The following is a 26,226-nucleotide window of genomic DNA, read 5'->3' as shown; positions in this document are numbered from 1 at the left end:
GTACTTCAGGGTGAACTTTGAACAAACAACAGGATTTAGGGGTTTTCAAAGACGTATTAATTTTATCTAATCTTGCATGAGATGCTTCTCTTACAACTTAGCAATTTTAATGACTCACACATCACATGGCAATAATGCACACTACAGCGTTCCAAGAGCTGTGTCCTGCAGTTTCCTAAATATCAAGGAATAACATTTTGGATGTATTTACAAATACATTAATATATCAATAAAAATATTTGTGCCTGAGGCATCAGGCTTTAAGACCTGACAAAGGGGGCACAAATGAAGCGATGAAAGAGAGCAATAGCATCTCGTTCCAGTTTCACTCGCAAAGAAAAACCTAACCATGTCTTGCCTTGCAACACACGTCTCGCGACATGTTAGAGTTTCACGAGACACAGACTGAGCATTCTCCGAAGTGACTCTGAAATGTCAGAAATATTTGTGTTTATTTGACAACTAGCAACAGCCTAGGCGCTTTTATTTGCGGCGCAGGCCCTGGCCTGGAGAAGCAGTGAGCACCTCCTGCAGCGCTGTGGGCTTTCAGCTCCCACTGCCTCAGACAGGAGCTGAGTTAAGGGTTGAGCCTCTAGCCTACGCTGGAAGCACTCTCCCCTCCAACAAACATCAGCTGTCTTTTAACAAGCACCGGAGATACAATGTCAGCACTGACAGTAAAGAAATATGAATAACACAAGCAAGTTGTTTGGGTTTTTTCTTTGCTTTCCCAGCAACATCCTGAAACACACACTAACTATTGTGAAAATTCACATAAATACATGCATTACTTCTGCAAAGGCAGGATGCATTACATTTCACAATGCCTGAAAAATCATCTTGAACAGCTATATGTTCTAGGCTTATATATGTGGCATTTCCTGACTGTAATCCTTCCTCTTTTCACTCCAGACCACAAGAAGTTTGATGAAACAGCAGCTGCGAGACACACTGAGTTCTGAGATCACATTTACTTCCCTGTTCTACTCACCCTTCTTCCCCAACAAACGTGACATAGAGTTTATTTCTCTGCAGGTCTTTTCTTGAGTAGCCCATGATCTGGTTAAAGGCATCTTCTAGCAAGTGATCTCTCCTGATGATTAATCTGAACAGGAAAATAATTTTGAAATAGCAATTTATGAACATGAGCCACAGTTAGAAACATCTATTTATACTGCAAGGTAACAGGGTGACTTCCCAGAGATATGTGTTTCTGCTGGATAATTAGATTCAGATCTGGCAGCTTCTGTCTGTAAATCTATTTCTCTCAAGGATCTACATTTCAATATTTCAATAATATTTGTCTCGTGCCAAGAAGTGTAGCTTTATTTTTTTTGACCCTGGTTCTTCCTTAAACTAAAGGCTTCAAGGGGAAAGGTCCTGAAGGGAATTTTCATTAAGTTTAAAATCCTTTTGTAAGGCTGGGCCTCTAAATCAGTCTTACTGTAAGCAAGAATCTAATCTTTTGTGTAAAAATCAATCTCTTAACAAGGAAAAGGAGAAAACTGTGACAAAGTCACTGAACGGTAACTCCAGAATAACACATTCCTAATGCTATCCCCAGTGTGTGACAGGACAAAAGTCTAGAAGGAATGGCACTTGTTTGTCCAAAACCAGACTGAAGCATCTGTACGCGAAAACATGTTACCTTCTAAAGAAAAATTGTGATAGTGAGGAAGTGTCATAAAGATCTAAAATAAGAGGTGAAGAATCCTCCTTCCTTAAACATTTTACCCTCTGCCAAAAAGCTGTATTTAATTTCCTTCCCGGAACTTAGCTTGCCTTATATTCACATACGTGCCTTATGCCAGTGCTTGGTCAGTCGGGCAGACCGCAGCGGGCGCTGCTGCTGCCGGCGGAGAGGCAGCGTACCCCACTACGGCCTCCCGCAAAGCCCCCGCTGTGCTGACTGCTAGTGCCGGCATCAGCCTGGGACTGCACCGTGCTGCCCTGCCGAGGGCACGGCAGCTCCGAACCAGGGGCTGGCAAGGCACCTGGGCAACAGGCACCCAGAGGAGCCAGGCAGCATGCAAGTTGTGCTGGCGTCCTGGTCTGAAAAAAAGGAACAGGTCAGCGTACGCCTGGGAAAGGAACCCCGAGAAAAATTCTGTTCAAAAATCAAGCTGCTGTTCTGCTTCAAAATCCCCACTGGGATGGCAACTAGGTCAGGAAAGAAAGGTGCAGGGAATGGTATGGATCTTACAGGTGGCAAATGCCAGCCTCTTCTACCAACTGTTTGCCCAAGCATTCGCGACAAAATTTTCATACATTAATCTTTAAGTGTTTATGATTTCATTACATATAAGCAGATAATGCCCAGCCCTGCTTCCTAAGGCTGTCTAACCAATACCGTTTTAATCCCATTTCAGTTGTGGAAAACTTTTAACAAGCTCACACAAATGAAGTCTGAGCTCTGCACAGATTCCTGAAAAATGTGAGAAGTCACTGGCTAGGGGAAAAAAACAAACAAAACCCTAACCAAAGGCCACAAACAAACCACTCCCCTATTCCAGTAGAAGAAATGGTTTAAAAAAGGGTTCTAGGGCCTCAAGGCTTCTATGAGAGTTCAATAGCTGGCACAAAACTTGGTCATTTACAAAATTATAAAAGTACCTTATGGTGATGATTCTTAACACAGCGGTATGTAATCACATGATTATCAAACAAAGGAAGGAGGGAAGACCTCACTACAAGCACTCTAGCTGCCAGTGCTGAAGTAAAAACATAAGCAGGTTTTTTTTAAGAACCACCTTAGAATTTGATAATTTTTATGAGTCCTCTTTACTAAAGAGGACCGTGCTATCAATACAGGCAATGATGTACAAATGACAAGCCTACCTAGTTTCTTCAATGGAAACAGACATGAGAAAATATTTATATCACAGCAATTGCTATAATGGAAGAATTCAGGTGCCTCCTGTTCTGCAGGCCTCTTCCCAAAGCACTTTTTGGCAACGTATGGGTAATATTGTTTGTATGAAAATATAGTTGGAGGAAACAGAGAAAAGAAGTGCTCAGAACTTGCTGTACCCTCTGCTATGAATCACATGCTGGAACTAAGTCTTTTATAACAGGCTTTATATTTCCAGGAGCGCAAGGGCATCACATCTGCGTTCCTCCTAATGGGAAGAAGCTTGCAGACGCGCAAGGCAAGGCAAGGCAAGCTGCCTGAAAAACAAATCCAGTGTCATGAAATTCTCCAACATACTTCAATTTCCCTGGGCCTTGTCCATATCCTTTAGTCTCCAACTTCCTGTAAAAGTTCCTCAGCTTGGCTTCAAAATCTCTTTTGTAAGGAGCTGGAGCTCGGGCATTGGCACGCTGAGTACCTGCAGGAAGCAATAAGCAAAGAAGGAGCTGTAGTGACATGAACTGATTACTGTCCCATCACCTACTGACAAGATTTATTAACAGCAAAAGACATGGCATGTGTTTGGTTTAGTCACCTTTATAAAGAGTTAAAGCTGTGTACCTTCAAATCTGTTTTGCGTTCAAAACTTCCCGTTTGCTCCTCTGCAACAGCATCATCCTTCTAAAGGAAGTTTTAAAAGAGCAGATCCAGGCCAACACAAAAGATGAATTTAAACCCCAGCACAATTAACTGGTGAGACTGAACTTTTGTCTGTGAAGTACACTTTACATCCTACCCTTTACAATAGTTCATACAATAAATGTTCTGCTCTGTTCTCGTTTTAGTATTATCAGGAAAAACAAGAACTCAAAATGAAGCATAAACAGACATCAAGCTGAAGGACGATGACTTTTGGAAATTCCCTAGTAGAATTTTTTTTCCCCTGGGGAAGTACAAGAAAGAAAATTATTGGAAGAACTGGAAGGCTACCAAATTTAAGTTTGTGGAACTTTTCACATGTGACTGCAGGAACATGCATGATGGTCATCTAAGTGCATTTATTTTTGAAAAACTGTTTTTGAGGGTCAATTCCTTAAAAGCAGGGAGAGATGAGATCTGTGTGCAAAAAAACCCAGCATACCCCCACATGTGCAGGTACAAGTCTCATATATACAAATCAGGTGTTTAGTCTGATCTATTCTGAATATTACAACCATCAGAACTTCCACTGCCTCCTTGGATAAATTACTTCAATTGATTTGACTGCAAGACTGGGTGCCAAAGAGGCAGTTAACCCTAGCCCTTTGACGCTCATCTTCTCAGCCCTAGTTTTTACAACACTAAGTTCCTCCCCTGCACGGCTATGCAGACATCCCCCACAAAAAACTCAAGAGGATGTTTTAAGATTTCTCTCTTTCTACAGAATACATAGGTTCCCAACTACTTATCTGCAACTGGTGGCCATCTGACAGGCCCATAATGCCCCGGCCACACAAATGAATGGTTCAGAAGCACGTACACGTAGATGTCTGTCTCTCAGGTGACAGTCAGTGCCTTACGCGAGTTTTCTTTTGGCTCCACGTGTGACACAGAGCCCATGCAGAACCATCTACCGCTACTGTGGGCGAAGGCACCAGAAGGTTAACGTTCTGGGTTACGAAAGAGAGAGCACGTGTATCCGCTCAGCCTGCGGGCAGAGAGCAGGGGAGAGGAGAGCAGCTGGCTCAGCCACAAAGCACACGGCTCTGGCGGCCCAGGCGCCGAGCACGTCCTGCGGCAGTGGCTGCTGAAGGAAGCCGCGGAGCCCATCTCTGCAAGGACCAGAGCGAGAACAAGCGAGAGCAGTGTCAGCGCTGAATGCTGTTGAGGGGCCTTTAAAAGACCTGACCAGAAGGACGCTTGCCACTTGTTCTACGCTTAGAGCAATGTGTGGGAGGATTAGAGTTCAGGGAATCCTCACAGCTCCAACCGGAACATGCAGGACCCCTCTGGAAAAACAAATCATGGCTGTTGGTTAATCTGTAGTGGTTATCCTCTTTTACTGAGAACACCAAGGGCTCCCTAATGGTACCCTCAGCTGAACTCTCTAGAAAACTCACAGAGACTTGAAACTGTAAACAGCCTTTTAATTATCAGCCTTTTCCTTCTGCTTTGTTTATTTCGCTTTGGGTCAAAGTAGGTACAAAAATGCAGTCACCAAAAAAACGCAACAAAAGCATACTTCAGCCTCAGCCCCTGAAGGAAGCTTTTGCTGAGAGATACTGCAGAACACGTATCTGGTAACACATTACTTCACGGTTCAGAAATCAGCAGTATATTATTCTGTCAGCACATGACAAGTCCTCATTGCAAATCAGATGCAAATGCCAAGAAATTTCTGGGCAATTATAGCGATTACTTCCGCCTCGGGAACAAAAGATGTTAATGGAAGAGCTAAAACACACCAGTGATGCGATAATCATATTTGATTTTCAAAGAGGTTATATTCTAAAGCAGATATAAAGAGCAGCTTCATGACTATTCATCTTCCCCAAAAGAGAAAGCACAAGCGACTGTGGCTGCTCTGAACAATGGACCCTTAACACGCAACCTCACGCAGCGCAGCGCGGCCAGTTTAGCTGACGGAAGAACACAGAGCCTCCACAGAAACGATGGGCTATTTACAATTCCTCATCAAAAAAGTCATTTGTACACCAACACAAACATGCATACTCGCAGACTGATGGGGAAATTCAATGGCCTCTCTATATTTTTCTATGAAATAGAATACAAATTACAATTTTAAGGAGAACGGGACTAAAAACATCACTGTTCATCCTTTACTGTGTGCTACTTGGGGAACAGATGAAAAGATCACGTTAAAGACTGAATCCATTTTGAAATTACTTTGTTGGAGCAAAGCCCTGCCCAACATGCTTTGGTGCATGTACTAGTAATGAGGAAATTGTAACTCTGAAAGCCAAAAGTATTTTTACTCATTTTACTGCCAGGTTTGCAGTTGGAAATGATATACGTACATGCAGATTTCATTCTTCCTTTTTTTTCAACAAAGGGAAACAGTTATATCTAAACCATGTATGTATCAAAAATATCAATACAGATAGACGGTACATTTTAGCTGCTTTGAAGAATACTATAATCTTTGGAAAAGTTTCTTCAGACAGGTCCAGCAGAGGTCCTCTGCCCACCAGCAGGAAAAGCTACCACTCAGGACATGTTTATGAATGGTTTTTATCTGCTTTCTTAAAAAGGCAAAGCTTTTTATGACTGTGGACTTATGACTGGGAAAAGCCTCTAAAAATCACAGTACTTTTTCTGGTAAAATTTTCTTATTGTCTGGAACCACCTAGAGTTCTCTATCTATACTTCTGCTCCGAAATTTGTAGAAAGCCCCTTAAACCACTGCCGATTTACTGCAGTGATTTTATTTTACTTATTATCTCCTTGAGAAAACTAAGAATAGTGACATCTATAAACTTCAAATTGATGTATATAGCCTTCAGAGGTCAAATGGACCTTGTCATATTGAAATAATTTAGTAATGATCCACAATTTAGTTAATATGTGAAATATCGATTTCATTCCATTCCGACAGATGCATTTTCCAGACAGCTGTAAGACACTCTCCTTTGAACTCATGTTAAGGGACAATAATCTGGCTTTACATGAAATTGCCATTCACTGTCCCACAGCCCCATTAACATTGGCATCTTAACGAACAGTTATTGGATCTCGTATTTTTAATTCTCCAGGCATCAGGATCCTGGCATGAGCAGTCACTTAGTTGTTTCACATCAGTAAAAAACAAGTCTGCATGTTTTACAAGTCAGAACAGAATCGCCACCTCTGAAGTTGTAATACACCAGTCTTTTCTACTGGCAAAACATCTTGTGAGCCCAAGGCAAAGGTTCAAGTTTGACAGTCAAATGCAAACAGGTATTGACTTTGCTCAAAAACAGGACTAAATCTTTGTTGTTGCTGGAGCAGCAGAACTTGGATCTTCAGAAAGGTGGGGAGTCTTTACATGCAGCATAATGTAATCTAAATTACAGGACTAGCTCCACTGCAGTATCTCACAGATACCATCATAACGAAAGTACTGCAGTGACAAGCTCACTGGCCACTGGGAAGGTGCTTCAACTCGGGTGACTTTACCCATCAGAGAGCTGGGAACCACAGAGGGGAACTGGTTGTATTTTCCCAAGAATAGGTTCCTGGCTGTAGGCTGCTGTGAATTTGGGAAGCAAACAAAAAAATTATAGACAAACAATTTTTCTATTGTTTTTGTTCTCTGACTTCTGGGAAAGCAGCAGGAGTGTGGTACTGACTTCACTGATCTGGAACTGGTCCTTACCCAAGCATGAGAAGTGGTTTCATACAGTCCCTGCAGAAGCTGTGCCTGCGCAACTTACCTGGAGAGTTCTGAGGCGAAGACACCGGCGAGCCTCTCGGGGACTGGCAATAACTAGGGTGAAGTAAGGCATGTGGCGGCACGTATGACATTATCTCCTCCTCAAACAAGCTGGTAAAAAGGAGCAAATAAGAAATAACATGCTTATTTGAATGAACGGCATTTTTCACTTTCTAGGAATAAATCTCTAGTTACTAACCTGCTTTCTTTGGTAGTCACTTGCCTATTTCCACTACACACACCTAGAGCGCTACAAAATATTTTACTGCCTTTCCCTCAATCAGATCTTGAAAGTACTGGAAAGCAGTAATTACTACTTTTGTGGGACACTGCAATACATAACATGGTATTTGTTTTGAAGGTCCAATACAGTTAATCAGCCTTTAAAAGTCGCTTTTTCCACCACCACCCCCCACCACCCCCAGTTAAACTTCAATTCTCATTTACAAATGGGTCAATAACCTTAGTCACACTTTCCAGGAAAAAGATCTGCAATACTGCACCAAGACCAGGAACAAGACAAACCTTCAAAGCCTCCAAGATTAAGAATCACATCTGAACTTGAGTGAATCGAATAGTAAGCTTGTTGACATAAGTTACTTCTCTATTTTATCTTTAATGCTAACACTGTTGCTGAAACAGGTATCACATCTAGTCTGTTCAGGTTGAGTTATTTCATGCTTCTTCTATTATTGCTACACAACTTTTAAGAGAAAAACAACAAGCATTTTGCAGCTTAATCACTGCATCTGTATACATACAGTCTCTGTGTGTGTGTGTATATAGATATATATATACATATATAAAATTCAGTCTTTTCCCAAAATTAACACAAGCAAATCCAAAAAGAAACAGGATATCCAATATCAGAACGGATCAGATATCAAAGCCTATGTTGGCTGTTACACATGACACAGATAAGAATAAACAGTTGAGATAACATGAAACAGCTACAGAAAGAATCACAAGTTAAGTCTTTTACTATAGAGCTCAACCAATGAAACCAATGTTCAAACAAAATGTGCTTCTTACTAGGTTTGCTCACTGAAAAAATAGCTAGAAATTTTTTTTTTGCATGAGTTTATTGGGCTTTTTTTGGAATGGGTATTTTCTGGCAGTTCTTCTTACATTCATGACCATGCATTGTTTTCCTCCCAATTACACTTTGATGCTGAAAACGTGATAAAACATTAACCACTATTTCAATCCTGGACTAAATTAAAAGTTAAAATGACTTGTGCTGTATACCAAACACCACGTTTAGAAGAAGAAACTTAAAAATATTTTCTTCTTAACATCTGAAGCAGTTTTAAGTAGTCCTGCAAGGAGCAGGGAGTGAGATGGGTCCGTTCCAACTGAAGATATTCTGTGATGCTATAATATAATGCCATTCTTAGAGTATTTTTAAGTATGTGCCACACTGTACCTCCTTCAGTCCCTAAACGTATAGGGGCTGGTTTATTTCCTTTTAGTTAGTTGCAACCTAGTATTTACTGACGCTTGTGAAAAAAAGTACAGTGTTCCCAAGCAATAAAGATATCAGAAATTGTGATCCACCCATATATTTACTAGACCTCAGAGTGCTTTACAGGAAAATTGTACCATTCCCACTCAGCTGAGGAACAGGCATGGAAATGGGTACAGCCTTCCCCAAGGTCATCCAACCAGCCAAGCCAGAGACAGCACCCAGCTGTCCTGAGCGCCAGGAAGACTGTGTCATCGAGATTACAGTGCAGTTCTTGCAGGGTTTCATAGGGAAGGGCCATGATGACACCTTGCTAAAAGATACTGTTAAAAGCAAAAATCCACCGAGACTAAATAATGGTAAGAAAATATCTTTCATCATCTTGGTACGCCATGGATTTTAACTTAGCCCACCCTTGATTTTATACCAGTATTTACCCACACAAAGCTTAATATAACCCTGTCCAGTCTTGAGGTTTAACATCCAACATTTTAAGAAAATAATGAATGCATAGATAACATTTTATCAATAATATATCTTTGGGGCAATGGTACTACTAGATTGTTAATAAAATGGGAAGAAAATCCTCAGGCAACACTTTTCAGTTAAGATTTTTTTTGGGGGGGGAAGGGGGAGTAGATTAAGAGAAATAAAATCTGAAGAATATAACATTATTCTAGGCATATACTGGCTACTGATTTTCTCTTAAAAACTAGTTATACTGATTATTGCTTTTGTACAAAAGAAAGATTTCAATCAAAATCTTGAATTTGCTTTACTTCCACTGTAAGAACTACTTGCAGTCTTTGCCATTAACAGAACAATAGAGGGAACAAAACCCAGTCAAAAGAGCTACAATAGAATTATTCATGCCATCTTTATTTAAAAACAAATGTCTGAAGCTAGATTTTTCTGTGTAGAACTGGTGTCATCTCCATGCACTACATATCACATAAAAGTTTTGTTAGGAAACAATATTCACATTTTTTAAAAGCTTCAGCATGGCTTTTAAATGTGATTTTTTTAATAGCTGTAATTAATTCAAAGATTTAGGGTCCAGAAAGGATTATCATTATACAACTTGACCTCAAAATACTACTACTAAAGCCAATCCTATTTCACTAGATTAAATTTACATGTACTCATGAATTTCTGGATGCACTATTACACAGGATGAGAATGTTACATCAAGATACAAGGTTTAATTCTAGCAAAAAAAACCCTGCCTGATTTTTTGAGCTAATTGCTTAAATGGAAAATATTAAAGTAGCAGGTTCCCATTTCTTGAACGCTGTATCAGTATTCCCTTTACTAAAGGGGACAATGCTTCACAGTGTAGTGAAGAGGCAGCAAGACATTAAGTAATAAAAACATGTCAAGTACGAACGTTCACAAATACAGACTTACCAAACCACAAAACTAAACAGATGCATTCTTAAAGCAGTAGAAGGCACATTCCTGCAACGAGGTCTAAACTGTACCACCTATCTAAATGTCAGAGCTGGACGCAACAGGACAGTAAAAGGTGGCCTGGGCAAACTCATAAATCACAAGCACAGCACTCTTGCACTCGCCTTTCCTCAGAGCGAGTATCACATTCCATCACTCCTATGAAAAAAATGTGACCCTCTAGAAACTGAACATATGAAAATAAAAAAATCTGACCCTTGAGAGTTGTAGCTCTTGCAGCTGCAAGTCCAAGTACTGCAGGGGAAATGATTAGGTCACTAAACCCGCACACACCACGCTCTGAAAGGCTCCGCAGCAGCTACCACAGCATACTCCACACGTGCATCCAAAGCGACAGTGCCTACCTGAGTAACATGACAAGGTCTGCATCACTGGATAAACGCACCAACCCAGGTGTTCCCTCCGTCCGGATGAACTGGATCTTCTCCCTGTGTAAGCAAAAAAAGACTTCCAAAATATCTTTTGCAAATAAGGCACCAATGTACGCCACAGCAACAAGAAAAAGTACAGGGTATGTGTCATAAATACCCGCTGGATTATGCTTCTTTATTTCAGAAACCATTTTTTTCCCTGCCACACCAAGTCCACACCAAGCAGCAAAATACTACAACCAAAAAGCTAATTTGTTATGAGGAACAATACTCTTGTAGCCCTCATCTCTTCAATGCCCAGGCTGTTTCAGGTAGTACTGCCATCTAACCAGTAAAAAAAAAATACATTTTTTTTAGAAAAGAAAATTACCGGTCCTTCAAGTTCATGCTAGCTGTGTCCCTGAATTCAAAGGCAGAAGGCTGAGCTCTGCAGGAGGACATTACTATTCCGAAAGTGAACTGTTTAAAGAGGTACTGTCTTTTTTGAACCTTTGTACAAATGCAAGCCATACATTACAATGCACACTTACGGTTTCAAAGGCGGGTTTTTTATACCACACTGCATTTCAGAGATCTTCCAGAAAAACCCTTGTCCTGTTTCTGCCCCTCTGCCTCACGCGAGCACACACCCTCCCCTCCCAGACGCAGTCTGGTCACTGTTGTGGAATCTATCCATGCTGAACCCTGAGCATGCCAACATACATGACTTCTAGAATCTACACTGAATATAATTCCTTGGCTTACGCCTGTTCTTTGTAGAGTTTTTTTCCTGCATTCTAAAATAGAAGTACATCCCTTTTTTAAAAATTTCTACCAGTACAAGGTATATGACGGTACAGTAGAGAGGAATTCTAATTTTGCTTTACTCTTCAGGAGGAAAAAACTGAAAAGCAAACTCCTGATAAGAACAGCAGCAGTGGCTCGGCTCTGAGATCCATCTGCCCACCATCCTACGGCTAACAGTGACAAGAAGGTCAGACGCGATCAGTGCTGCAAGAAGGCTGCTGGCAGCTGCACACCGCTTACGCTGCAATATGAATTCCTGGAACACATCGTTTCATGCACAGCAGATTCAACAAAAGGATCAAACCTAATTTCTTGCCACCTGCCTCTAAAATCACGGTGCATAAAGACTTCTCCAACAGTGGACCCCCCCACACATTCCCCGGTAACGTGCACTGTGGTTACAGCAGAATCAGGGGCGAGTTTGTCACCATGAGGCTGTCCCGCAAGGCCCTGCTCGCCAGGGTGGCAGCTGTGGTGGCAGCAGCAGTGTGTAATTCACTGCTTCTCTATGAAGAGAAGTACTGAAGGTCAAGCACCTGTTTTCCCAACGCTGAGGCTGTGGCCAGCGAAGACTCCAGCTCAGCCTGGGAGCCCCGTGGTCCCACCAACCCAGCGCGGAGCCCAGGCCGGCGCACGCGGCCCCGCAGTCCCAGGGCAGGGATGTCTGGACACTCCAGAGCCTGCCCTGATTTACACCACTGCCCAATAGGCAAGGTTTGAGAAAATGAATGGTGAATTACAAAAGATATCTTAGCATTTTGTTGGCAGCAACACCAGGAACCAGCAGGAGGTTTTCTGGGTTAACTAACGTATGCAGCCCTCCAAATGAATGCAGTCCATGACTTCTTGGGCTTACCAGTGAAAGCTGTGATTTCAGCGATATTTTTTCAAATACATACCTTTTACCTTCTGTTAAGATATAACTTATGTTTGATGCATAATAGGTGCCTTTGCCTGAAGTCTTTGACATCATTTAACAGCCTCAGGTTTATCTGTGGTGGCTTGCAATGAGATTTGATCCTGGCTACGTGCTTAATAACAGTACGGTAAGTACAGTGTTCTCGCTCCACCATAAAGCCTCTGAACACCATTTTCCTACCTGTAGTATACCTTCATTGTACATTTTAATAAACTCTCAACTTTTTATCATGTCTCTTCATTCTTTTTAGGAATGATAAATTATTTTAGACAGAAAATATAAGAGATCTGTTCAAATGATCTCTGTTCTCTTCCACTGGCCAAATACTGGTTTTCCTCCTCACCTATGTAGCAATAATGATTATGATAATAATAAAAAAACCAACAGCATCAGCATTCTACTTGGATTGTACTGAGGTCCTTACAGAAACAGATTACAGACAGTTGCATTAATCACTACACACACACACACACAAAAAAAAGACACAAAGAAATCACAGTGTGGGATTTCACTTCGGTCTCAATTCATCAAGTGTTACAGCAATGTCAGTGAAGTTGCCTGGTCTCGCAATGTGTCAAATAGACACGGATTCCAATAACTTGCTAAATCAGGGTCTTAAAAGACTAACTTAGACAAATGAAACTAGGATCTTTCCAAAAAATACAAGAAACGTTACTGAAGCATCAGCTCTAGAAGAATATAGGAGAGGAATAATGGAAGATACTTTATCTTAGGTATACTAACCCCAAAGACTAAGACTAGAATGGAACCCTTCGGCTTAACAGAATGGCTTCTCTGACCAATCTGACAATGTCCATTACAGCCCTCAATCTTTCTACTAAAGCAGGTAAGTGAGACATACATATTCAGCCTACTTATGAAGCAAGCACACAGGACATACAGCCTCAAGTAAATGAGGAGTTACAGAAACCAGTATCTTTTATCCTTTGATCTTCCACTGTTATTCTGAAACCCATCTTTTCTTGAGAAGGGCTCAGCTTGTGGCAAATCATGGTTCTCTAATCAGGAAGCAAGGTTCTACAAGAAGCTGAATCTGATAATACCGGCGTCTTTTGCACAGTCTGAACTCTATCAGAAACCCACAACTAACAAGAAGAAAATGACACACTGATTGCTATCAGAGTAGAGGAAGCCAAGCACCTGGGGAAAGGAGAAAGAAATAATAAAACTACTAATAAACAGAAACTGTTATACTATTTCCCAACAGATTCATTTGCTCACATTTCAAACCAAGTCTGGTGGGACAAACTTGCTTGTAGTGATACGGGTGCAACATAGGAACTGTTGTGACAAGCTGAGAACAGTAGGTTTTTATTTTCCTCCTTTTTCCTCTGTATTTTCTAGAGAACACGTATTCTGCAAGTACGTAATTTCAGGTTTGTCAGCCAGGACTTATTTGGAGGGAAAACATATTTTAACATAGAAGCCTCGTCACAAAACTTGTTAGAACACATTGCTTTGGGAAACTGCAAAACAGGGTAGCTTGCTGAATTTCAGAAACTTGCAGGACATGGAGGAAAAGGGATCAATAAGTAACAGTATGAGAACAGGAAAAAAATGAAAAACAGTGCTGGCTGCTATGCCAACCAGTGTGGATAGGCGTCTGGAACACGAAGCACTGCACTGGCAGCTGTCTGCACAGGCCAGTCCGCAACCATCAAGCCAGCATTTTTTAAGTTTAGTGTCCAAGGAGGAACAGATAGAGTCATTTGAGCCAACGAATACCCAAGTTGTTATTTATTGCATCTTTTACACTCAAGTGCCTGATCTAAAGTGTCTTTGTGCAGAATACACTCTAAGAGGGATCTTGCCACTTTCTGAATTTCACTTTTTATGATTCCTAGCCTAAGCATACAAGGGAGTTACAACAACCATACAACAACCGAAGACATCCTTCAGCAGATCTAGTTAGACTATGCAAAAACCAGCAGATACCCATTTTGTAAATTTTGGAGAAACACTAAAAATTCTGATTGATGTAAGATTACCTCCAAGGCCATTAGCCTTTCTGTAAATGTGCACTGAGAAGATAAGGACAAAAGCAAATGCCATTCTGCCTCGTGCTCCCAGCTGTACATATGCCCAAATGAATGGGCACATCTGCCCTGCCATCCAGCTGTCTTGGCACATTCTGAAGACATCAGCAAATCTCCTCTGCCAGTTGTTTAGGTACCTTTATTTGCTAATAACACATTACCTCTGCTCTCCTAAAGCTTATTTCAGGGAGTTACGCAGAAATACAGTAGAGAACTATTTCCCACAGCTCTATGAATATGTTTGAACAGGCCAGAAGTCGAAAATCCGCTACGTTCCACTACTAAAATTAACAAAAGAAACTAATTCTGATTAGCATTTTATATTGAAAAGGGAATAACAAACTTCACTAATTTTATTACCTGAGTGAATGGTTCCTGGTAAGATCTGGTTGACGCTCTTGTAAAATTTCAAAGATATTGGGCTGCCGCAAAAATGCAACAATCTTGTCATTGTAAGCTGAAAATGTCAACAAAAACATCATGCTGAAACAAGGAAACACTGAAAGACAGGACTGCATTCCTTCTGACTTCTGAACAATAATGACAGCAGACTTCATCTTCACTGTTTTAAGTTTAGCAGTATCGTGTTAATACTTTTTCAGGTAAGGCTACTGATTCTACTGTCATTTAGGGAAAACACTTCTTCATTATGAACCAAATCGCATTCTGACATGTCCTTCCCACTGTAAACAGCTCTAATTCTGCTAGCAATTTCTATTATATTTTATCAGTCACACTCAGCCAAGGTCAAACTAGAATATTCATCACTAGAACAAAACTGCAAGGACCTTGGTTTTCCCTGCACTGAAATCCATTCTCAAACATTAAACAGCCATTGGAAACACCCATATCAAATCCTCACTAATTGCTGAGCGTGCAGTGTATTCACACCATGTCCATGGCAAGGGAAGGGTTTAAATTAGCAGAGATTTTCAAGTAAACATGCCACAGTACAAAGAGCCAGTTATAGTCAATCGGATTAATTTATCTTGATCTAGCACAATGTGACAGCTGTTAGATTCAATAAGCTAAATTCTGTTCTCAGTGGCACAGAAGCCACTAACTTTGTGTGTATGTAACTGAGAACAGAAGTTAAGCTAATGACTAATTCCAAGCTGATTAACACTTTCTGGAACCCTGCCAAAATAGATGCTTAGACGTTGCACAAAAATCACTGGGAATACATGGAGTCCGACCAGTGAGGACACAGCTTAGCTCGCTGGCTTCACCTCCTCCTGTCGCTGCGGACAGTGAGCGAGCCAGGGAGGCGGAAGCGCTACACCGGTTCTTTGGTGCCGCACAGACACTTCGGTATCAGTCCTGCAGGTTGCAACTGACCAAGGGGGAAACGCAGCAATCATGACCATCGGTGACTTCCACCCCGCCCCAACAAAGGAAGAACCCAGCAGCGCCCAGCGGCCGCGGCGGCAGGCAGCACCGCTCTGCAGAGGCCCAGAGCTGACGTACCCACTGGAACCACATCCTGGTACTGCGCTCTGCTGACGGTATTGAATGTGCTAGATGGTCTCGGCAAAACCGGTGGTCCTGAATGACGGGAGTCCTCTCCGACCTGAAAACGTGCAAGTAACCACAATGAGTGTCTCTGCGTCAGCCCATGTACTCGGGTACATAAAAGTGAGAACTCGCGTGGCCTAAAAAAAAAAAAGCACGTACATAAATGCTTTGCTTGATCGCTATCCCCAGTAACCACTGCGGCAGGAATCAGCTGTGTTGTATGACAGTTATTAGTAAAGCATTATTTAGTCTACTATGCCTATTAATACGAAGAATCAAACCTGATCAAAGTTTATTGCTATTTTAATATAATAGTCCCATTCTGAAAAGGGACAAAAAAATGCAAACTGGGACTCCTTCAAAAGGTCTTTTGTACTCCAGACATCTTTATCCATATCAAAGATTCTGAAAATCAAATTCTGCTCCTTCATTAGCACCTCTATCACCTCTGTAAATGAATGGAGTTTCCCTAAATTTGAACTGGAAACAAATTTGTGGCTGGAGCAGGAGGCTAAAAAAGCAAGTTCACATTCAGGCAAGGCAAACGAGTCCAAGAATGGTAAAAAAAGATTTCCTACCATCATTCAGTAAAACTGTTCTGATTTTTTTGTGTTCATCTTCTGGTATTAAAACATGTTGCATATGAACATTTTTTAGGGTAAAACCACAATGTAAAGTTTTTCCTGGCAGCATTTGTGATGTCAGGGCAGCTTCTCCAGTTTCCTGTATGCTGAGGCTTCAGTCAATTCTACAAGGTCAGTATTTTGTATTTCATCTACACAAAACATTTTGTCCAACCTCTTTTTCATCCTGCTGGACCTTTATGTTTACTTCTCAGTTCCTCTACCTACATTTAATGGTTAGCATTTGAGCTACACTTCCAAGCCTCAAAGACCTCTAAAACATCTACTGCAAAAGATCAAATCATTTTAAAGGTTGTTTTTCAATCCAGTCTCTGAAATCATGAAGCAGCAAAAGTCCTGAGGTATCTCCCGTGATCTTTGTGCTCTCTCTGATAACACTCTCTCAGAAAAATGAAAGATTATTTCCTGTAGGCACTGTGCTGGAAAAGGAATGCCATTATTATTAGCTCCAGCTTCATGCTGCTCTTCAGCTTTAGCTAAAAAGGCATTCCTGACACTGGTTGATGTTTTCTTTAGAGTATCTCCCTGTAAAAAACGGGTCAGTGGCTTCAAAACATCAAAGTTCGTGGCTAGGCAAATCCAAAGAAAGTATTCTGAGAATTTTTTTCATTAAGTATTCGGTTTTTTGCAATAACATATACTTCCTTGATGCAATGGTTTAAAAATAGGAAAAACAGCTGCAAATATGCAATACTCGAGTTGTAAGCACAGAAGAAAAAGTGGTGTTCAGATTCGTACATATGCACATAAATGAAAATCCTTACATCATTAATCCCAGAATAAGAATACTGTATTGAATTGTGATGTTTGAGAGATTCCTATCTGGAATTATACTTCTGTTGAATTCAAGTTACAACTGTAACAATACCAAGGAAATAATTCTAAAATTACATGTACTTTAAGGAACTTCACATATCTAGATGGAATGAGAAGTTCTGACAGGCAGTCAGCACTGTGTGTATGTAATATACACGATGACTTCCCGTAGGATAAACTACGCTTATTTTGCAGCTTTTGACAACTTCACCAGCAAGACTGACATGAATCTCTCTGTTTTAAATGCAGAGCTTCTAAACACTGCTTAAGAAAAGGTAATTTCAGTGACTGTTTGGTGACGTTAACAAAAAAAATATTCTTTTTGCTCTGTTATAAATCAATCACAAAATCACAACAGAAATACTTGCTTTACCCTATTGAAGATCTAAGTAGCTATATGAAGACACTTCTATTCCTTACCTGCTGTAAGACATCACTGCCTAGATCACATCACCAAATTGACAGAAAATGCTATTTAAAACCACTTGTAAAATACATCTTACATTGAGGATGGGGGGTGGAAAGTATTGTGGGTGACTAAACCATGTTCACACAGGACACGCAGGATGTGACACGACACGCAGGCAGTGGTACGCACTCACACACCGCAGCTCAGCAGAAACCCTGTTAGAGAAGTGGCAGAGAAGAGCCGTGCCTGCTCCGAGACAGACCTCTGGCAGAACTTCATCTGCCACAAGACTGAGCTATAAAAAGGATGAATCAGAGCATTTCTCTTGCCACTCTGAACTGCATTATCTTTAACTCCTGGCATGGAATAGCCCTCTCCTGAAAGGACAACTTAGAGCCAACAGTATGGAGGCTAATGAAACACGGCAGAAGTCTAAGCCCTTGTATGTACACTTGCTCACGAGTAAAAAGAAGTTATATGGAGACTGTTGGTGAAAATGGTCCGCAGCGAAATATCAACAAAATAGTGGTTTCCATGTATTAATGTTTAGAAAGCAGACGTGAAATGCATATAACAGTCTGAGAAGACTCTATGTGATAAGATTTTTTTATAGTTACTCAGAAAGTTGCACATCTAGCTGTATCTAACGATAGGCACTTCCCCCCCCTCCCCCGACGTGCAGAGCTATATCACCATACTCAGCAGACGCCGTATTTTGACAGCAAAAGACAGGACAGACACTGGTAGTCAGCACCAGTTTGCTCTCCTGTGGTTAAATGGGGTTACTGCGAATGGGATGTAAGAGAAACTGATATTCTTCCTCTGAAATCACACATTTCAAAAGCAACAATGGCTAACAAATAATATATCTTTGTGGATGAGTACCATACACTTACAGGAGAATCACGCTCTTTGGAACATGGAACTGTGAACAGAACAATGTGAAGGAGGATGATCCTAAAAACCCGGATTTTTTAAGAGGAGGGGCAGCTCCAACTTACCTCACCAGCACTGTGGCTGCGTTGTCTAGTCAAGTGCTGCCGATGGACTAACGCACTAGTGGGCCTGCTACTCTGCAAGGGAAGCCGGGGATCAATGAACGTGGTAGTGCGGGAATTGTGGTCAACAAAGAAAGCCTAGAGAAGGAGAAAGGAGAAAGAATTTATAGCCGGGACTTTTTTTTTTTTTAGTATGTCCAAGGTTAATGTCTATTCAGGAACTAGGTTTTATTCGTTGATGTGAGGCCTTCGAAAATCTTCCTCACATTACTGTGGCTTGCATTTCTCCTCAGCAGAAGAGGGATAACAGTTTTCCATCTCACCTAAAGGATGAATTCTTTAATGTGTTACTTCATTCATGTCTATAAAGTCCTTTGAAATTCTCATCCGACAAGCATCAGAAGCAGGAAGCTTTATTACATAAGATCATCAAGAAGAGAAGACTTAAATGTTTAATGAAAGTAATCCTGGTATGTATTCTCCCTTCCATTTCCTTCTAAGCATCTAAAAAGATGACATGAAGTGGCAAAACCATTCCCTTCTGTGAAATATTTACCATGTATTTATGAACACAACTGGGTGTATATACACCAAGTGTGACTGCATCCTGTGATGAACCACGATTACAGGCCAACAGGCATTTTTGCCATCCTCCTGATGGAACTATTCTAAGTTTGCTAACCTCTTAAAGAAAAACAAACAAACAAACAGGTCAGTTAGGGACATAAAGATGATGGCAACAAAACCATTTAAACAAGGCAACTGGTGAGAGCTACTATATATTGGCCAGCCAGCCAATTGCTCAAAGCAAGGTCACAGAAGCGTGTATCCTGGAAAGCGAAAACCTCCTACAATTCCATCCAATCTGAACCTGAAAGATTTCTAAGCTCTGAAACTTGAACTTTTTCCAAGCGCTGAAATTTAAACTTTTTGCAGCATTAGGGCTGCACTTGGAAACCAGCGCTGTTCTATTTCAACATGCTTTGCTTTTTTCAGTCACAATGCTGGAAACATGTGGAAGTGGCAAAAAAACCCCAAACCAACAACAGGGTTTTGAGCTGGAGAGTTACAGGAAAGTGACATCTGGTTTGAGGAATCAAAGAATCTGGACCAGCTGGGTGGTGGTCGGGGACTGCAGGAGCCATTTCTGGGTTTGGTGAGGTCCTTCAACCACAGTTTCATCAACAATTCAGTCCTGCAGTGTCAGCAAGAGAAACATTCTCATCTTCCCCCATCCTGACCACTTGTTCCATCCCTTGTGCGCCTTTCCTGCCCTGTGCTGGCACCAGTGTTTGTGCAGCCATGCAGTGAACCTTGCTGGGCGGCTGGTCCTGCCTAAATTGACTCTTTCTGTCCCTCTCCCTGCTGGTTCCTCTAATCTCCATCAGCCCACCAAGGCTGAGAGGAGAGCAGAACTGGCTCTTTTGGCAGTGACACCAGCTTGCAGTGTTCTTGAAATCACTGTTTCAAATTGCTTGGTATAGCCAGACTAGAGAAAATGAAATTCTTCCATCTGCTATGATGAAGGTAGGTAGACAAACCAGCTTGTCATGCTATACAGCAACTAAATGCCAATTGTCGTTGGAGAAAATGTCCATACTTCCATTTCCCAAGGAAGGAGAAGCCTACGGAGGGACACCAGAACTGCAAAACCTTAGGAACACTCCAGAAGAGGGCAGGAAGCCTCCTGCAGCCCAAACAGCAATTGCCTATCCTGCAACCTGTGCCTACAGGCAAGGAATCACATTACCTGAAAAGTAAGAACTCTGTTTTGATCATCTGACATAGTTACAGATATGCATGCAGAACGACTGCTCCATGGTTCAAAAACTATAAAGTGTATTCAGTAAATGCAATTTTAGGTGCAGCATTTGAGCCTGATGCAGGACTTGTTCATCCTGACAAATAACAACATCACCTGCAGTGCAAGCACAGAGATTAGAGAATGTGAAACCAGTGGGAAAGCAGAATGCAAACCATTTTGCAATTTCGGTTTGGGGCCTGCAAAATGACTGCAAGAGGTCACTGGAACATATCCAGTCTTTCTGAAAACGCCGATCCTAATTGATAGGTTTATTTCATTTACCAGCAAGTGGTTGGTATAGGTTTGGTTTTAGTTGTTTTTAATGTCCCTCTATCTACTATTTTATCTAGTCTGGTCTATATGCATTTATAAGGTGTGAAGTGCTTTCATTAAAACAAAAGTTGTTTTCATTAAGTCAAATGTAAAATCACTTTAAAAAAAAGTATTGATCCAATGTAGGAGAAAGTACTACCTAGAGTGACACTACACAGTTCTTGAGTTAATGCAGCAATCTAATATTGCATGCAGTGTTCCTTAGCATCACATTTAAATAAACAACTCAGTTTAAACATTAAGTTAAGACAATCATGTCTTACTAAATATGAATGTTTATATGCCAGCTAGTAGCAGACTACTTTAAAATAAGGCATAAATTACTACTTTGAAGGTGAAGATAATCATTGGAGCTTCAAGGCTTTGGACTAATCTGGATATTGGCAAAAGCGTGGCTCACAGTCTGCTTTCAAAAAAATTCCTCTCATAACTCCTGTCTAGCTGTAATCCATAAATCTGTGATGCTTGAAGAGACTGACTTAAGATGGGTAGTGCCAAAACTACATTTAGCCCATTAAACATGGATAGTTGCCCACGTTATCTTTCCAATTAAAGTCTATGAAACCTGCTAAAATAGCTTTTCTTCCCATTGAAGATGTTAATAATCAATTACAATGTATTCTTTCACCGTAGAAAGAAAAACCAGAAGTGACCTACAAGAACTTATTACGTATTGGCACATCTTGTGGAGATCTATTTAAAAAGCGTATACAGTTGCATCTGGCTTTAAAATATGCACACGTGCTTACACGTACAGCACAAATGCACCAGGGCGCCGATCTGTACAACACATGTGTGTATACATATGTACGTGGCAATGCAGAATTCCAAAGTTACTGGCCTGAGTTCTGCTCAGGGACCTGTCTAGCCTATACAACGCCTCCTGCTACCACCTTCTCCAATGGTCTTCTGCTTCCCTGTGGTCAGTGACCAATGAAGGTCCACCTGTAATGCCAATCAGAAACTACATCCAAGTTATGCCAGACCTTTGCATGCCAAACGTATTTTATCTTCTGTAGGGGACACAGAGAGGAGTGGGCAACTGGGCTTTGCTGTGCAGCTTTGAAGAGAGTTCCGAGGCAGGCAGTCCCCACCTGACCTTGGAAGACAGCCCGCAAAGAGGACAAGCAACCAGGACCACACTGCCATTGGGGAGTAAAAACTCTAGTACTCAGCCCTCCATAAGGGTCAGAACAATCACTGTGCCTTTGTGAGCAAGAGCATCAAGCCTCTCACTATGATATACTTAGAAAAATAAAGGAAAACCTCATCTCAGCATGGAAGAGTAGCCAGGGAAAGGAAGTATAATTACATATTGTGGCATGGCTGATTTCTACTTACTTCTCTTTGGCTTTATGCTTTTATAAAGGCAGGACCAGTTTCAGTTTGGTCTCATCAAGCACTGCTCTCCCCATGTACCGGCCATCATCTCTCTCGAGTGCTGAATATGCTTTTCTACCGGCCACAAGTGCTACTTGTGATAAAGGCAATTCACTTAATGAAAATGAACAATACTGAGCCTAATTCAAAGTGAAGAAATCCCAGTGGGGGTTTATTCAGTGCTTCCCCTTGTTGATTAATGTTGTGGTAGCACCACTGTTACCAAATACCACAGCAGAAATCCAAAGGTCTAATTCTCTCTATGGAGAATCTATTAGAGTCAATTGAAAACTGCTCTATTCTTCAGGAGAAAACCAGCCTCTGAAGAACTGAACAGAAAAAGAATGACTATAAAAAGAAAAGCGTGAGGGAGGCAAAGAACAATGTTGGTATAATTGCACATGCCTAACTGTGCTGCTAATGAAAAAAACCAGTGCTTTCCAGAGTTAATAAACCCAAGAAGAAAACCACCCTCAAGCACTTTTTCTACCCTTCAGTTGTGAATCTGCCTGTAATCTTTTCAAGCATCGAGATCATTAGTTATATGGACATGCACAGCTAACTGCACCAAGACAGATAAAGGTAAGAACTGAGAAGCTTAATATGGTTATAGACCTAATTATACATACAAATGTCTGTTCTTTGATTTTAAAATATTTTATTAGAAATTGAAAAGCACTACCTGTTTTGAAAGACACTAAGACTGACAACTCTTCAATATCCCCATTAATGAAACTTCCTATACAAAATTTCTTTCCTGTTAACCACTATATAACCAATAGAGTGATCATCCCCAAAGCTATTCCAGTCTTAAGTGCATCCATTTTATCTCAGGAACTGATGAACACTGGATCTACTTAGATTTTGGGTAGAGGACTCACCTAGAAATATGTTTAGCTATTAAAAAAACCCCGTGTAAATAATGCACACTAATGAATCCCACTCAAGACTTTGAGACTGATGAAGGGAAAAAAAAACGTCCTAAGGAAAAGCTTGACAGTTAAACAATAAAAAAACTAATACAAATGGTTCAACAATAATTAAATAAAATTCAGTAGAAAATAAAGTAATGTTACATCTAAATTATCTTACGAGTACACAGGCAAAACTCCAAAGACTTCACTGAGATACCTGTATTTACACAGTAGGTAAGTCTTTGCAAAAGAAGTTTTAAACATCCAAGGGAATCTAAACAACTTATTGTAAAAAGGTTACAGATTTTCTAGCAATTTTCCTTGCAATGATTAATACCCACTTTTCAGTCTCCTTCTCCTTTGCATATAATGTTTTGTCAGCACAGACAAGAAATTCCAGTCTCCTTTTGGCACAGGCAGGAGACAAGGATGCACACCTTTTACATCTGGAGAACTACGCGTACTTAGATTCTTGTTAAGAGCAACCAAGTCCTGACATCACAACATCCAAGATCAGGCACTGAACAGAGACGTGTGTGCATTACAGTTACCTTGCCCTGATGGTCGTGTTTCATTTCCCAACCTCTTGGCAGCTCCAGCTGTTTGTTAGCAAACATGTTGAGGAAGCCCACCAAGTCACGATTATGCTGGTAGCGCTCAAAATGGTGGGTGTCCCGCCGGACTTTGGTGATCATGTGCTTCAAACACGTGTTATTTGTAAACATGCGGTAGGCACTCTGAAAAATAAATAGCAGGAAATACTTTTAGAAGACAAAATTTCTCCTTAGTACAAAAGACAACATTTCCACTGTAAATAAATTACCTAATCATCTATAAAACCTTAAAAATTATCTCCAACTAAGCCACAACAATATGAAAAACCATGGCACTTTTCCTGGGGCTTTGGGATGTTTGATGTTTCTTATTTTGCTTGATATATACAAAATTTCATAATTGACTCACTTCACAAAAGTGTGAAATATATTACAGATTCTATTTACCACACTTGTCCCTGGAACTTTGAAGAATCCTATAGCATTAAAATTACTTTAAAAGTGGAAATTTCATAGATATGTTCTGATATCTGGAATAATGAGTTGAATACAGCAATAAAGCTGTTAAGTTTTCTGCAGGGCAGGAATACATAAGCTTGTAGAAATCTACATAAATATTGTTTCCAGCTATTGATTTTTCAAAAATACCCTATCACTGCATGTCCACGTGGAGTTTACGTAATAAAATTAAACTAAGAGAGTAAAACGAGAGCCCTAGGGAACAGGAAAAACTTTAAATAGAAGGGGTAAAATAAACAGTTAATGCTGTTCCCTTGATAAAAAACCCAGCCAAGCAGAAACCAGGTCTTTCTCTCAGGATGAGCAAGAGACCGAAGCGAAGACATAGGCCCTCCTACTGCACTGCGCCGTCACCTATATCACTCTGTGCCCCTGCACTTCCAGCCCTTGGCCAGAGGTCTTTTCTACCTCTGTCCTACTTCATATATTCAAGATAAAGCTATGCAAGCTAAGCAGAATTATTCAGGTACAGACAAGCATACGTATTATACCAAACCCAAACTAACACTGACCAGGAATTAAAAAAAACACCCTGAATCATTAACAAGTGTGCTTGCAGACAATAAATTATTAATTCTGTTACTTCTGTTTACACTACACTTCCCATTACACAAAGGAAAAAAAAATTGAAAAAAAAAAAAGATATAAGAAGAACTGAAGAACAGGCAAAACAGAAAAGGAAAACATATATTAAGATGCTTTTGTGTTCAGGGTGAGATCTAACATGTTCTGATATAAACCAGGCCACCCGGGGGAAACAAATCATCCATATACAGCAAAGTGATCTTAAAAAATAAGCATCATTTTCATTCTTAGAATTGTCTCTAACCCTCTGCAAAGCACAGTAAGAAAGCTATTGCTTCGATAAGCAACTGAGTTGTGACATAATAAAGATGAATTGAGTGAAAAGTAAAAACCATGGAAGCTATAATACCAACTAGGATGCCTCTAATAGCCCAACTGCAAAGAATGACGAGCGTTTGAATTTATCCAGCCTCCCTAGATACTACCAATATCTTAGCATCAAACGCTGAGCATTGTCTTTGTACACAAGACAACTATATTTATAAGCACACATTTATGAAAGTCTTTCAGCTGTAGACACTATACTTACAGGGTTAGAATGCAGCACTGTAAAGAACTCTGGGCTGATAAGGAATTTCACAGGGGGAGACTGGAGCAATAAAGTAAGTCTGGATCTGGAGGTAGAGTGAGGCAGCACGTTCTCTCTTCGAAAATCTAACAGCAAAGTGAACAACAAAGACTTCCAGTAATAATCATTACCAAAACACCACTGCAAACAACTATATTCATTTGAATCACACAAGCAAGAAAAGCACGAGGTATACAACTATTTCAGATTTATTAAGTATTCTCCAAGTAAGTGTACCTGAATGTCTTCTAACACAGAACTGAAGTCCCTGAAAATACCACAGTCTTAGTTCAGTAACTTTTACTTGTTGCCTTTGGTGAACAATCATTAAAGAGAAAAAAACCCAGCCAATTATTTGGGTTACCAAACATGTGCTTGGGTGTAAGATGCAAGAAGGTCCCTGCAGCCAGCCTACATTACTATACTGTAGCTGTATGCGCTAAGTTATTTTTTAAATGCTAACTAATGGATATAAAAGTCATTGCCCACTTAGAAATGTTTCATTCCTCCTTTAGGAAAAAAGCCAATAAATCACTGCCGTTAACACAGCCCCAATCCTGATATTTAAGCAACTTATGTAAGGTACTTTCTCGGCAACCTTTTCCTTTCAAGTTTCAACTTTCAGTAAACATTTGGTGGTTCTCCTAGCAACTGCACAAGGGCACTGATTTTTCACCAGTACCAGGAAGTGAAATATATTATGAGTGGTATTTCTTAAGATGTTAAGAGTTCAATTACCTTTGAAAATCAACAGGACAACAACTGGATGCATATTTTAACATAAATAAAAATTGCAAATTCAGATTGGGTCTGCACTGATTTGACTCTAAAATGTATGCTATCTTCCACATTTCACA

General features: G+C 40.5%; 1 protein-coding gene across 1 annotated transcript in view; it reads right to left on the bottom strand.

Moving 5' to 3' along the window:
- Positions 1 to 26,226, bottom strand: part of HECW2 (HECT, C2 and WW domain containing E3 ubiquitin protein ligase 2) — a 176,318-nt gene that overhangs the window by 29,036 nt on the left and 121,056 nt on the right. The window contains exons 13-21 of the mRNA XM_055719209.1: positions 25,331 to 25,455; positions 23,695 to 23,880; positions 18,716 to 18,850; positions 15,798 to 15,900; positions 14,691 to 14,787; positions 10,542 to 10,625; positions 7,264 to 7,373; positions 3,209 to 3,329; positions 992 to 1,105 (exon numbers count right to left, since the gene is read on the bottom strand). Of these exons, the coding sequence (XP_055575184.1) occupies positions 992 to 1,105; positions 3,209 to 3,329; positions 7,264 to 7,373; positions 10,542 to 10,625; positions 14,691 to 14,787; positions 15,798 to 15,900; positions 18,716 to 18,850; positions 23,695 to 23,880; positions 25,331 to 25,455 (1,075 nt within the window). The remainder of the gene's footprint in view (positions 1 to 991; positions 1,106 to 3,208; positions 3,330 to 7,263; positions 7,374 to 10,541; positions 10,626 to 14,690; positions 14,788 to 15,797; positions 15,901 to 18,715; positions 18,851 to 23,694; positions 23,881 to 25,330; positions 25,456 to 26,226) is intronic.

This window comes from Falco cherrug, chromosome 8 (assembly GCF_023634085.1).
Source record: "Falco cherrug isolate bFalChe1 chromosome 8, bFalChe1.pri, whole genome shotgun sequence".
Lineage (NCBI taxonomy): Eukaryota > Metazoa > Chordata > Aves > Falconiformes > Falconidae > Falco > Falco cherrug.
The sequence above is the reverse complement of the archived record's forward strand: the minus strand, read 5'-3'. Positions and strand labels throughout refer to the sequence as shown.